At 47.6% G+C, this 12,686-nt stretch overlaps 1 protein-coding gene across 2 annotated transcripts in view; it reads left to right on the top strand.

Moving 5' to 3' along the window:
• Window positions 1-12,686, top strand: part of LOC109907019 (plexin-A1-like) — a 274,450-nt gene that overhangs the window by 194,891 nt on the left and 66,873 nt on the right. For both annotated transcript variants that reach the window (XM_031794352.1, XM_031794351.1), the window contains exon 10: window positions 5,183-5,383. In XM_031794352.1, the coding sequence (XP_031650212.1) occupies window positions 5,183-5,383 (201 nt within the window). The remainder of the gene's footprint in view (window positions 1-5,182; window positions 5,384-12,686) is intronic.

The raw sequence follows: 12,686 nt of genomic DNA, 5'->3' as shown, positions 1-12,686 counted from the left end.
TTTCAGGCTTCAAACATAAAGATATAAAACTGTATTTTTTTGTGAAGAATCAACAACAAGTGGGACACAATCATGAAGTGGAACAACATTTATTGGATATTTCAAACTTTTTTAACAAATCAAAAACTGAAAAATTGGGCGTGCAAAATTATTCAGCCCCCTTAAGTTAATACTTTGTAGCGCCACCTTTTGCTGCGATTACAGCTGTAAGGCGCTTGGGGTATGTCTCTATCAGTTTTGCACATCGAGAGACTGACATTTTTTCCCATTCCTCCTTGCAAAACAGCTCGAGCTCAGTGAGGTTGGATGGATGACAATGGATGACAGTGTACGGGGGCATTGTCAGCATGACAATGCCCCCGTACACAAAACAAAATAGTTTGTCGAGATCGGTGTGGAAGAACATGACTGGCCAGCACAGAGCACAGAGCCCTGACCTCAACCCCACCAAACACCTTAGGGATTATTTGGAACGCCTACTGTGAGCCAGGCCTAATCGCCCAACATCGGTGCCTTCCCAGAAGAGTGTTTGTGTACATGGATTTTATAATGTTGTATTTTTTTCCCCCAACGCCACTTTCCATCAATTTGTATAGCAGACCCTCATGCCAAATTGAGTCAAAAGCTTCTTTGAAATCAACAGAGCATGACAAGACTTTGCCTTTGTTTTGTTTGTTTGTCAATTAGAGTGTGCAGGGTGAATATGTGGTCTGTCAGACCGTAATTTGGTGAAAAGCCCATTTGACATTTGCTCAGTACATTGTTTTCACTGAGGAAATGTACGTTTCTCTCTCTCTCTTTCTCTCCCTCTCTCTCTCTCTTTCTCCCTTTCTGTCATTTCAAAGGAAATAAAGGAGTGAATAAAGGAAAGCGAGAAACCACTTCAAAGGAATCCCCCTGGTAAACCATTGTTCCATTGTAGTCTGGAAGAGTGCAATCTGATACACACTTTCAACTCTGTTTTGACACCTGTCAGGACTGGCAATGAAATAGTTTCTATTTTTTCTCCACCTCTTTTTGTTGATCTCTTTTTTTTCTCCTTATCTTGCCCTCAACTTGTGTGCATCACCAGTTCCCTTCTGAACGTGGCAGGTCTTCGTCTCATGGTTCTGGATGATCCGTAATGAGAACCAGAGGTTGGGAGGTTGCGGTCTGTCTCTGTGCCCCAGCTGGATGGCAATGTCTGGGGCTGATGGTTGAGTTTGGCTGGGCTGGGTGCTGAGTGCTGCAGGATGTGGTTCTGGCTTGGCCCGCAGTGCTGATCCAGCACACTCCGTGTCTACGACCCTCCAGTCCATGCAATGCACCAGGCCTCTGAGGTTTCTGCTGCAGGCATGCGGGCCATGTGTTGGCACAGTTGGGGCCAGAGTGTGATTCAGACTGAGGAGTTAGCAGTCTGTCTGTCTCTGTCTCTGCACTGTCTGGCCAGAGACACGTGTTTTACATACCACAGAGGGAGGCTGCGGTTCGCCTGACCCACGCTACCCAGACGGTCTGCGATAGCAGCGTTACACTGGTTTGAGGGAAGAGGACTGTTTTACTTCTTTGTCCTGGGGACAGACACAAATGCACACACACACACACACACACACACACACACACACACACACACACACACACACACACACACACACACACACACACACACACACACACACACACACACACACAACTTTACTTCTCCTTTCTTCCTGAAGTCAGTCCCTATCAGAGGCTGGAGGCAGTTCATTAAGCGTGTTGTTTACGCTTGTCTGTTCCCCACCTGTGTGCAGTGAATACTAAAGCCAGGCTACCAGCACAACGTCTCGTTCGGACTCAGAGCAGCCCGCCTGGAATTGATCCTTCTCCCTCTTCGCTGCCTTAGAATTGGGGATTCATTCACAAGCCCCATTATTCTTGTTTCGCTATTTGGGTTTGTGTATCACCCAATTCCATTACGTCCAATGATTTTCTTTGCCCAATGGCTTCCGATTCAAATTGCAATTTCAAGTCATTACCTGCACTTAATTTAACGCTGGTTTGGCAAAGCACAAACTGATATACAAATATACGATGCTGAGCTTACGGTAATAGTGATTCAAGAAATTAAAGTTCCAATTAATATTTTGGGAGTGTTGGTATGAAAGGACAATAGAGCACCCGTATTTATTAGTCATCTGGACCTTCCTTATCCTCAGTAGTAGTCTCCCTATTGTCCTGAGGCGAATCCTAAACATTTCTTCTAGCTTAGTATCAAGAGTCTTTCATTGTCTCTTACATAGTAATTGAAGATGGAAGCAAGGCTGTCCAGAGGGAAATTGCATCATACTCTATTTATTCAGCAAAGGAGAGAAGAGGAGAGGAGACGAGAGAAGAGGAGAGGAGACGAGAGAAGAGGAGAGGAGACGTGAGAAGAGGAGAGGAGAGCAGAATAAGGGAGAGGAGAGGTGAATAGGGGAAGGAAGAGGAGAGGGTAGGAGAAAGAGGGGGGAAAGAGGGTGTGAGAGGAGGGAGGGAGGGAGGGAGGGAGGGAGGGAGGGAGGGAGGGAGGGGAGATTAGGGCAAAGGAGGAGAGCGGAGAGGAAACGAGGAGAGCTGTGGTGGAACACAGTTTAATAACAAGACTGCAGCCGCAGGCAATTAAATCTGCAGCCCAATAGAAGAGCCTGGCTGCCTGGTGTCACAGAGCCCTGTGTTGGCTTCTGAGCAGGAGTCTGTTTACACAGCCCAACTCATGATAAGAAGCTTCACTCACACACAGGGATGATATGGTCAGTGTTGTCTATAGAGTATACTATAGATAATAGTCTGCCAGACCTGGAACTTTCATATTATGTTTGAGGTACCTTAAGGTACAGTTTTATTGTACATTTTTTTAGATTTAGGCTTGGCTCTTCGTTTTTCCTGCTGACAAAGGTTGTCTGCTGTCTGGACTTGTTTGTCTAGCTTATTGGCATTGACTCATTTGAATAGGAAGAGTAAGAACACATTTCATTCACTCACATTACCATGGTACTGTTCATGTTTTTGCCTTGTAGCTGTTTGGAATATTAATATTCATTGTTTACAGCCTGTTTCTAAATCTGGTGTGGGAGAAGATGGCGTCTATTAGTTAAATGCAACTATTTCAACAAATACATGTTTCCTTTGCCAAGTGTGTCCGCGGTTGCCCATCTCCTGTTCATGATGTATATCTTAAGCTGCCCACTGCTCTGTCCCTGTTCACTCCAGTGCCCCGGTGTTGGGGTCAGGGCCAGGAGAGGAGACCAGACAGCACGGACTGCTCTTCCCATTGATTGCCTGGACTGGATTTGAATCGACTGGCTCTTTTGCCCAGACCCTGCCAAAACCTTTAAATGACATAAACACTAGAATAGCTTCATTTTGTTTCTTTTTTTCGCACTGTCCTTGCTGTCTTGCTAATCGGTTGGCATGGCAATGACCTCTGTGGTCGCTCATCTGCCCCCCCCCCCCCCTCCAGTTTCTCTGAGCAATTAGGGCCATTACATGACTTCAAGCAATTAGAAATACTGCATTCCTCTGTCTTCCTCACAGTTGGTTGTGTCTGTACATGTTGTATAACTCTGTGCTTAAAGCTCACACACTGTGCATCAAGACCGCTTTCAAAATCACGAATGCCATCTACAGTACAACTGCATTGCTAGATTTACACGACATGGCTCGTCCAACATCTCATTCCAAAATCATGGGCATTAATATGGAGTTGGTCCCCCCTTTGCTGCTATAACAGCCTCCACTCTTCTGGGAAGGCTTACAACTAGATGTTTAAACATTGCTGGGGGACTTGCTTCCATTCAGCCACAAGAGCATTAGTGAGGTCGGGCACTGATGTTGGGCGATTAGGCCTGGCTCTCAGTCAGCATTCCCAATTCATCCTAGTCAAGGTTTACACACCGATTTCGACCAACCATTTCTGTATGGACCTCGCTTTGTGCACGGGGGCATTGTCATGCTGAAACAGGAAAGAGTCAACCCCAAACTGCCACAAAGTTGGAATAGCGGAATCGTCTAGAATGTCATTGTATGCTGTAGCGTTAAGATTTCCCTACCCTGGAACCAAGGGGCCTAGCCTGAACCATGAAAAACAGCTCCAGACCAGACCTCCTCCACCAAACTTTACAGTTTTCACAATGCATTCGGGCAGGTAGCGTTCTCCTGGCCTCCGCCAAACTTAGATTCGTTCGTCGGACTACCAGACCCATTTCATGAAGCTCCCGACGACCAGTTATTCTGCTGATGTTGCTTCCAGAGGCAGTTTGGAACTCGATATTTGTATTTGTATTAATTATGGATCCCCATTATGTGCAGCCAAAGCAGCAGCTACTCTTCCTTGGGTCCAGCAAAATTAAGGCAGGTTATACAATTTTAAAACATTACAATACATTCACAGATTTCACAACACACTGTGTTCCCTCAGGCCCCTACTCCACCACTACCACATATCTACAGTACAACATCTATGTGTACGTGTGTGTATAGTGTGTATGTTATCGTGTGTGTATGTATGTGTCTGTGCCTATGTTTGTGTTGCTTCACAGTCCCCACTGTTCCATAAGGTGTTTTTTATCTGTTTTTAAAATCTAATTTTACTGCTTGCATCAGTTACTTGATGTGGAATAGAGTTCCATGTAGTCATGGATCTATGTTGTACTGTGCGCCTCCCATAGTCTGTTCTGGACTTTGGGACTGTGAAGAGACCTCTTGTGGCATGTCTTGTGGGGTAGTGAATGTTGCAATCGAGGACAGACAATTTTTACGCGCTACGCGTTTCAGCACTGTCCCGTTCTGTGAGCTTGTGTGGCCTACCACTTTGCGGCTGAGACGTTGTTGCTCCTGGACGTTTTGACTTCCCAATAAAGCTCTTACAGTTGACCGGGGCAGCTCTATTAGGGCAGAAATGGTTGGAAAGGTGGCATTCTATGACAGTGCCACATTGAAAGTCGATGAGCTCTTCAGCACAGGCTACTATACTGCCAATTTTTGTGGAGATTGCATGGCTTTTACAGTTGTCAGCAATGTGTGTGGCTGAAATAGCCGATATCCACACATTTGAAGGCGTGTCCACATACTTTTGGCCATGTAGTGCACTTTTCCAGTCCAGTAAATGTCCAGTCCTCCATTTCCTTAGTTCTAGCTGCTTACAGAATAGAAGCCTAACCATGGTCTCTCTCCCTGTTCCCAGGAGTGTCCCCAGATCCTGCCATCCGCCCAGATCTACATCCCAGTGGGGGTGATGAAGCCCATCACCCTGCTGGCTAAGAACCTGCCTCAGCCCCAGTCTGGACAGAGGAACTACGAGTGTATCTTCCACATCCAGGGAGCCACCTACAGTGTCACCGCCCTGCGCTTCAACAGCACCAGCATCCAGTGTCAGAGGACCTCGGTGAGTACCATACCTGTCCTGTCTTATTCTGCTGTCCTCCACCCCACTCTGTACCGCACTACCACCCAACCACCATCCTAGTCATAGGTAATGCATGATAGAGGTTGTGTTTGTTTCTGTGTGTGTCTCTCTGTGTGTATCAGTGTGATCACCTTCCCTTTAAAAAAATGAGATGCCAGTCTGAGTGTCTCTGTCTTCTTGCTCTTACCTCCCTTTGGGTCCCCCCTCCTCTCTCCCCTGTTCTTTTGATATATTTACTCTGCCCATTTAGTTATAATAGAATCAGCAGCACCAATCCTCAGCCATTATCTACCATGCTCTCCTTTCTCCCACCTCCCTCCCTCTTTCCTGCTCTCTCCTGTCCTCTCTCCCCTTTCTCTCTGTCACTGTCTCTCTTTTCTCTCTCTCTCTCTCTCTCTCTCTCTCTCTCTCTCTCTCTCTGTCTCTGTCTCTGTCTCTCTCCCTCTCCCTCTCCCTCTCCCTCTCCCTCTCCCTCTCCCTCTCCCTCTCCCTCTCCCTCTCTCTCTCTCTCTCTCTCTCTCTCTCTCTCTCTCTCTCTCTCTCTCTGTCTCTCTCTCGCTCTCGCCTCTCTCTCTCTCTCTCTCTCTCTCTCTCTCCCTCTCTCTCTCTCTCTCTCTCTCTCTCTCTCTCTCTCCTCTCCCTCTCTCTCTTTTTCTCCCATTGAGCCGTAGGTTTTGTCCAGCTAGCTCAGCCTGGGTGGACAGTGCTGTAACCATTCAGGCCTGATGAAACACGCAGCTGTATATTCACTTTGACGGACTGCCGCCCATCTGCAGTCATTAACGGGTAGAGTGGTCCCGTGCGTTTGACGGACTGCCGCCCATCTGCAGTCATTAACGGGTAGAGTGGTCCCGTGCGTTTGACAGTGGCATGACACTCGTCTGCGCTCCTTTATTGATGCCCATTATAGTACTCTCTCTCCCCTCTCACTCGAGAAACTCTTGGCACTTCTGAAGGGAACCTAATTACGCAGCTAAGAGCGCGAGGAGAGCTGTCTCACTAAATAGGCCTTTATCGACTGTTTGCTGTCGCAGCCATTTCAAATCAACAGCCTCTGCCCGCTCAGCCAATGGCATGCCATTTCTCCATTGGATATGAGCAGCAGACAAAGCGATATGGGTGTAAACAATCAGCTAGGGCTGCCAAGCAACTGACTATACAATAAGGGGATCATTGTAGCTGTCTCATGGTAACAGACAGCATGATATGTTGTTATGGTTAGTATGCATCATGCACCAAACAGTGTTTATAATGTACGTTTTTCAGCTTGTAGAGCGAGGCTAGTCCAACCTGCATCCCTCTGCCGTCACTGTGTAGTCAGTCAGTCAGGTCAGTCAGGTCAGTCAGTCAGGTCAGTCAGTCAGGTCAGTCAAGTCAGTCAGTCAGTCAGTCAGTCAGTAAGGTCAGTCAGTCAGGCAGGTCAGTCAGTCCAGTCAGTCAGTCCAGTCAGTCAGTCAGTCAGTCAGTAAGGTCAGTCAGTCAGGTCAGTCAGGTCAGTCAGGTCAGTCAGTCAGGTCAGTCAGGTCAGTCAGTCAGTCAGTCAGTCAGTCAGGTCAGTCAGTCAGTCAGTCAGGTTAGTCAGGTCAGTCAGGTCAGTCAGGTCAGTCAGTCAGTCCAGTCAGTCAGGTCAGTCAGTCAGTCAGTCAGGTCAGTCAGTCAGTGTGCTGCTGGTGGCAGATGGAGGCAGGGAGACACACTGTAACATGTCTTTGCCACTACTCAGCAAGCCAGACAAGCTGGCAATTTTAATATGGAACGGCAATTTCAGTCGTGTTCATTTCCACAGTGAAATCACATCAGTTAAATTAGAACCAATTACTTAACATTCTGTGATTTTAGCGTGAGTGAATTATGTCTCTGTTTCAGAGCTTTCTTATTAAAGGAAGTTATTAGCATATTTACCGTGGCACGGGGTGGTCATACCGACCCAAGTTCCTTTAACATGCCATCACTGTACCCGCCAGCCCCCATTCAGCCCTCAAGGATGGCTCGTTCCCTCTCACTGGCCACGTCACTTTACTGAACCAGTCCACTTCTCTCACTGAGGGCAGAATAAACAGTGCAGGCAGATCTCCAGGTAGAACCTGTAGCAGTGCACCAGCCTTGACCTGTGATGGAGCCCAGCCCAGGCCTCCTGTGATGGAGCCCCAGATAGATCCTCTCATCGTTAGATCAGTAGTTAGTTGTCGGCGTGTGCTTGTGGTGTATTGACCTCCTCGTCTCTAAATGCGAACAGTTAATAAAACATGAACATTCGTTAAGGGAGCGAGAGATGGAGAGAGAGATAGGGAGAGAGAGAGAGAGATGGAGAGAGAGAGGGAGAGAGAGAGAGAGAGATGGAGAGAGAGAGAGATAGGGAGAGGGAGATGGAGAGGGAGAGAGAGAGGGAGAGAGAGAGAGAGATGGAGAGAGAGAGGGAGAGAGAGAGAGAGAGATGGAGAGAGAGAGAGATAGGGAGAGGGAGAGATAGGGAGATGAGAGGGAGAGAGAGGGAGAGAGAGAGGGAGAGAGAGAGAGGGAGAGAGAGAGAGAGATGGAGAGAGAGAGAGATAGGGAGAGGGAGAGATAGGGAGAGGGAGATGGAGAGGGAGAGAGAGAGAGAGAGAGATGGAGAGAGAGAGGGAGAGAGAGAGAGAGATGGAGAGAGAGAGAGATAGGGAGAGGGAGATGGAGAGGGAGAGAGAGAGGGAGAGAGAGAGAGAGATGGAGAGAGAGAGAGATAGGGAGAGGGAGATGGAGAGGGAGAGAGAGAGCGAGAGAGATGGAGAGAGAGAGATGGAGAGAGAGAGAGCGAGAGAGATGGAGAGTGAGAGAGAGATGGAGAGGGAGAAGGAGAGATGGAGAGGGAGAGAGATGGAGAGAGAGAGCGAGAGAGATGGAGAGAGAGAGAGATGGAGAGTGAGAGAGTGAGAGAGCGAGAGAGATGGAGAGAGAGAGAGATGGAGAGAGAGAGATGGAGAGAGAGAGAGAGATGGAGAGAGAGAGCCAGGCGGATCGATTGAATAAACAAGAGAGGTGCACTGTAGTGTGTTCTGCCGTGTGCTGTGGACTATCATTGAGTTTATTAGCTCATTGGCCCGTCTCTCTGCTGACCAGAGAACAGAGGACACAGCACATCCATCCTGCTCTAGTGTTTGCACTGTAGAGACACTCTAGTCAACCTAGTGTTTACCATCAATCTCCAGAGTGGCGTGGTGGTGTATGTGTGGATGGATGGATTCATGTGTATCGACGTAGCATGTTGGAGTGTGTGTGTGGGTGTGTGTGTGTGTGTGGGTGTGGGTGTGGGTGTGGGTGTGGGTGTGGGTGGGGGTGTGTGTGTGTGTGGGTGTGTGTGTGGGTGTGTGTGGGTGTGTGTGGGTGTGGGGTGTGTGTGTGTGAATAGGTCTTGAAGACACAGAGGACTGGGTTGGAGAGTTAACATCAACCCTGCGGAGCACCGACACCTTCTCTTAGTAAGAAATGCATGGCAATTAAAATGGGCTGCTGAGGCCAAGCTAACCCATAAGGATGATGTCATTCATGATCTAACTAGCTCATATCCTGTATCTGTAGGTCAGTTTAGAGTCCTTCCACCATACTATGTTATCACTTAGAGTGGAGAGGGAGAGCCAGAAGGAGAGCTTGGAGCACAGAGGAAAATACAGAGAGATCATATCAGGGAAAGCTTCATCATATTGGCTTCCTCTCTGGGAGATGGCTGGCCTCTCTCTCCCCTCTAGAACCCCCTCCCCCTCCCCCCACACACACACAATGATTGAACTGGATGAGAAGGGGAGATCTTGTCCAGGATCTCCCCTTCAGCAGCTTCAGTCTCTCAGCCTTGGTAGGAAAAGGACGAGGCCTGTCAGGTGGCTTTGATAGGATCTAAGTCATTCCCGTGCAGATAACATGATGATGAATTGTATTGGTCCAGCAGAGCGACTGGCAAACCTGGGATCACCGCAGGTCCCTTCAACTGAGGGACAAAGAAAATGGTAGTAGAGGGTGAGAAGGAAAGGATGGGCCTGACCACTCAGTCCCTCTCTTCCACCCCCATCACCATGGACCCAGGCCTGGCCTGACCACTCAGTCCCTCTCTTCCACCCCCATCACCATGGACACAGGCCTGGCCTGACCGCTCAGTCCCTCTCTTTCCACCCCCATCACCATGGACCCAGGCCTGGCATGACCACTCAGTCCCTCTCTTCCACCCCCATCACCATGGACACAGGCCTGGCCTGACCGCTCAGTCCCTCTCTTCCACCCCCACCACCATGGACACAGGCCTGGCCTGACCGCTCAGTCCCTCTCTTCCACCCCCATCACCATGGACCCAGGCCTGGCCTGACCACTCAGTCCCTCTCTTCCACCCCCATCACCATGGACCCAGGGCTGGAGAGGACAGGTTGGTCCACTTAACTGTAAACTCTGTTTGGTGCTGTCTTTCCTCCATTCCTCAGAGCCCATTGGGCGGGAGAAGAAGACACACACACAGACTCCACAGAGTACCATTCTCCACAGGTAATACATTATCATGTATTACCTGTGGAGGACACACACAGCCTAGTCTGGCCATGTCTCAGTTCTGAGACGGATAGAGCCAATAAGACCTGTTCACTGTCTGTTTATGCATTATTGAACATAGTGCTGGCATTTAACACACAATCACACATTCTTGCACAGCAGGGACATACACTCACATGCCTCGATACACATTCATGGCTACATAAGCACATACTGTCACGAACCTCGCTGAAGAGGGTGCCTCTTCCTGTTCGGGCGGGGCTCGGCGGTCGTCGTCACGGCCTATTAGCTGCCATCGATTCTTTTTCCGTTTGTGTTTGTTATTGGTTAATTGGGTACACCTGTTTTGTATTAGGGTTTGTTTGTAGGGTATTCTACGGGCACTAGGCCTGCTGGGTATTTTGTGCTTGTTAATTGTTACTCTGTGTTTGATGGTGTATTTGCTTTTCGTGTTCTTTATTTATCCGGTCTATTTTGTCCTGTTGTTTTTGGAAGGCAACTTATACGCCTTGTGTGTTGGCGTCATCGTTTTGGTTGCACCGGTGAATACATTTTGATAAACGACAGAACCCCTGCTCTCTGCGCCTGATTCCACCCACCACTCATAGTTATTCGTAACACATACAGTACTGTATGTATAGATAGCATACACAGTTCTCCAGTGGGGTTTAAAACTCCACAATCAGGCATATGGAAATGCTTCCCATGAACACTCTAACTAGCTTTACCAGACTCTGGACGCTCAGCATCAGCACAATATTGGCCCGTTTTTAAGTGATTTATGATACAACCAGAATTGCTTGTGCATTTAGATTCTGGTTGACATATTAATGTATTTATATTACACAGGCATGCTAACATACAGGCACACGTGTACGCGTAAACCCACAGAAAACATACACGCGCCATATAATAAGAAATCTTTCATGCAGCAACTTAATTTTATTCAATTCAAATGCTGCTGGGGTATGTTCCATTGGCTCATAAATGGAATAGAAACAGGTAAATTCCTGCCCCACGTAAGACAGACAGACAGACAGACAGACAGACAGACAGACAGACAGACAGACAGACAGACAGACAGACAGACAGACAGACAGACAGACAGACAGACAGACAGACAGACAGACAGACAGACAGACAGACAGACAGACAGACAGACAGACAGACAGACATAAAGAGACAGACATACATAAAGAGACAGAGAGAGACAGAAAGAGACATACAGTGGGGCAAAAAAGTATTTAGTCAGCCACCAATTGTGCAAGTTCTGCTACTTAAAAAGATGAGAGAGGCCTGTAATTTTCATCATAGGTACACTTCAACAATGACAGACAAAAAGAGGGGAAAAAATCCAGAAAATCAGACAGACAGACAGACAGACAGACAGACAGACAGACAGACAGACAGACAGACAGACAGACAGACAGACAGACAGACAGACAGACAGACAGACAGACAGACAGACAGACAGACAGACAGACAGACAGACAGACAGACAGACATAAAGAGACAGACAAAGATACAGACAGACATAAAGAGACATACAGACAAAGAGAGAGAAAGAGAGAGGTACAAAGAGAGAGAAAGAGAGACAGAGAGAGAGAGAGAGAGAGAGAGAAAGAAAGAGACAGAGAGAGAGAAAGAGAGAGACAGAGAGAGATACAAAGAGAGATACAAAGAGAGAGACAAAGAGAGAGAAAGAGAGAGGTACAAGAGAGAGAAAGAGAGAGGTACAAAGAGAGAGAAGAGAGAGAGAGATACAGACAGAGAGAGAGAGATACAAAGAGAGAGAAAGAGAGAGAGACAGAGAGAGAGAGATACAGACAGAGAGAGAGAGATACAAAGAGAGAGAAAGAGAGAGGTCCAAAGAGAGAGAAAGAGAGAGGTACAAAGAGAGAGAAAGAAAGAGGTACAAAGAGAGAGAAAGAGAGAGGTACAAAGAGAGAGAAAGGGAGAGGTACAAAGAGAGAGAAAGAGAGAGGTACAAGAGAGAGAAAGAGAGAGATAGAAAGAGAGAGAAAGAGAGAGGTACAAAGAGAGAGAAAGAGAGAGATACAGAGAGAGAGAGAGACAGAGAGAGAAAGAGAGAGAAAGAGAGAGACAGAGAGAGAGAGAAAGAGAGAGAGAGAGACAAAGAGAGAGAGAGAGAGAAAGAGAGAGATATACAGAGAGAAAGAGAGAGATACAGAAAGAGAGAGAGAGACAGAGAGAGAGAGAGAAAGAGAGAGAGAGACAGAGAGAGAGAGAGAAAGAGAGAGAGAGAAAGAGAGAGAGAGACAAAGAGAGTGAAAGAGAGAGAAAGAGAGAGAGACAAAGAGAGAGAAAGAGAGACACCGAGAGAGAGACAAAGAGAGCGAAAGAAAGATACAAAGAGAGAGAATGAGAGAGAGACAGAGAGAGAGACAGAAAGCGATGGCATCTAGAGGAGGGGAAGGGGGTTTCTCAGTAACATTGCTTAGGTGGGCTGGGGGCGGGCCCCTCGCTGATGTTTTAACCACACACGCAGGTACCCCTTCAAAATGACTAATTATCTGTGGGTGACCTGCACAAAGGCACTGGGTTCTTCCCCTCTCCCGAGCAGCATCTGGCCTGTTTTGTTAACATCAGCACTTTTCTGCCCAGCAGACACTGGATATCCAGCCTACACACACACATTCACACTCACAAACACACCAGAGTGCCCTCCTCTCTATATGAATAGCACAGGACATGCAATTCCAGGAGACAATTAATTGAGAGGAAAGATGATAAAGAATGAAATGCTGGTTCATGT

Source organism: Oncorhynchus kisutch, linkage group LG17 (assembly GCF_002021735.2).
Source record: "Oncorhynchus kisutch isolate 150728-3 linkage group LG17, Okis_V2, whole genome shotgun sequence".
Taxonomy (NCBI): domain Eukaryota; kingdom Metazoa; phylum Chordata; class Actinopteri; order Salmoniformes; family Salmonidae; genus Oncorhynchus; species Oncorhynchus kisutch.
This window is presented reverse-complemented; position numbering and strand designations above follow the sequence as displayed.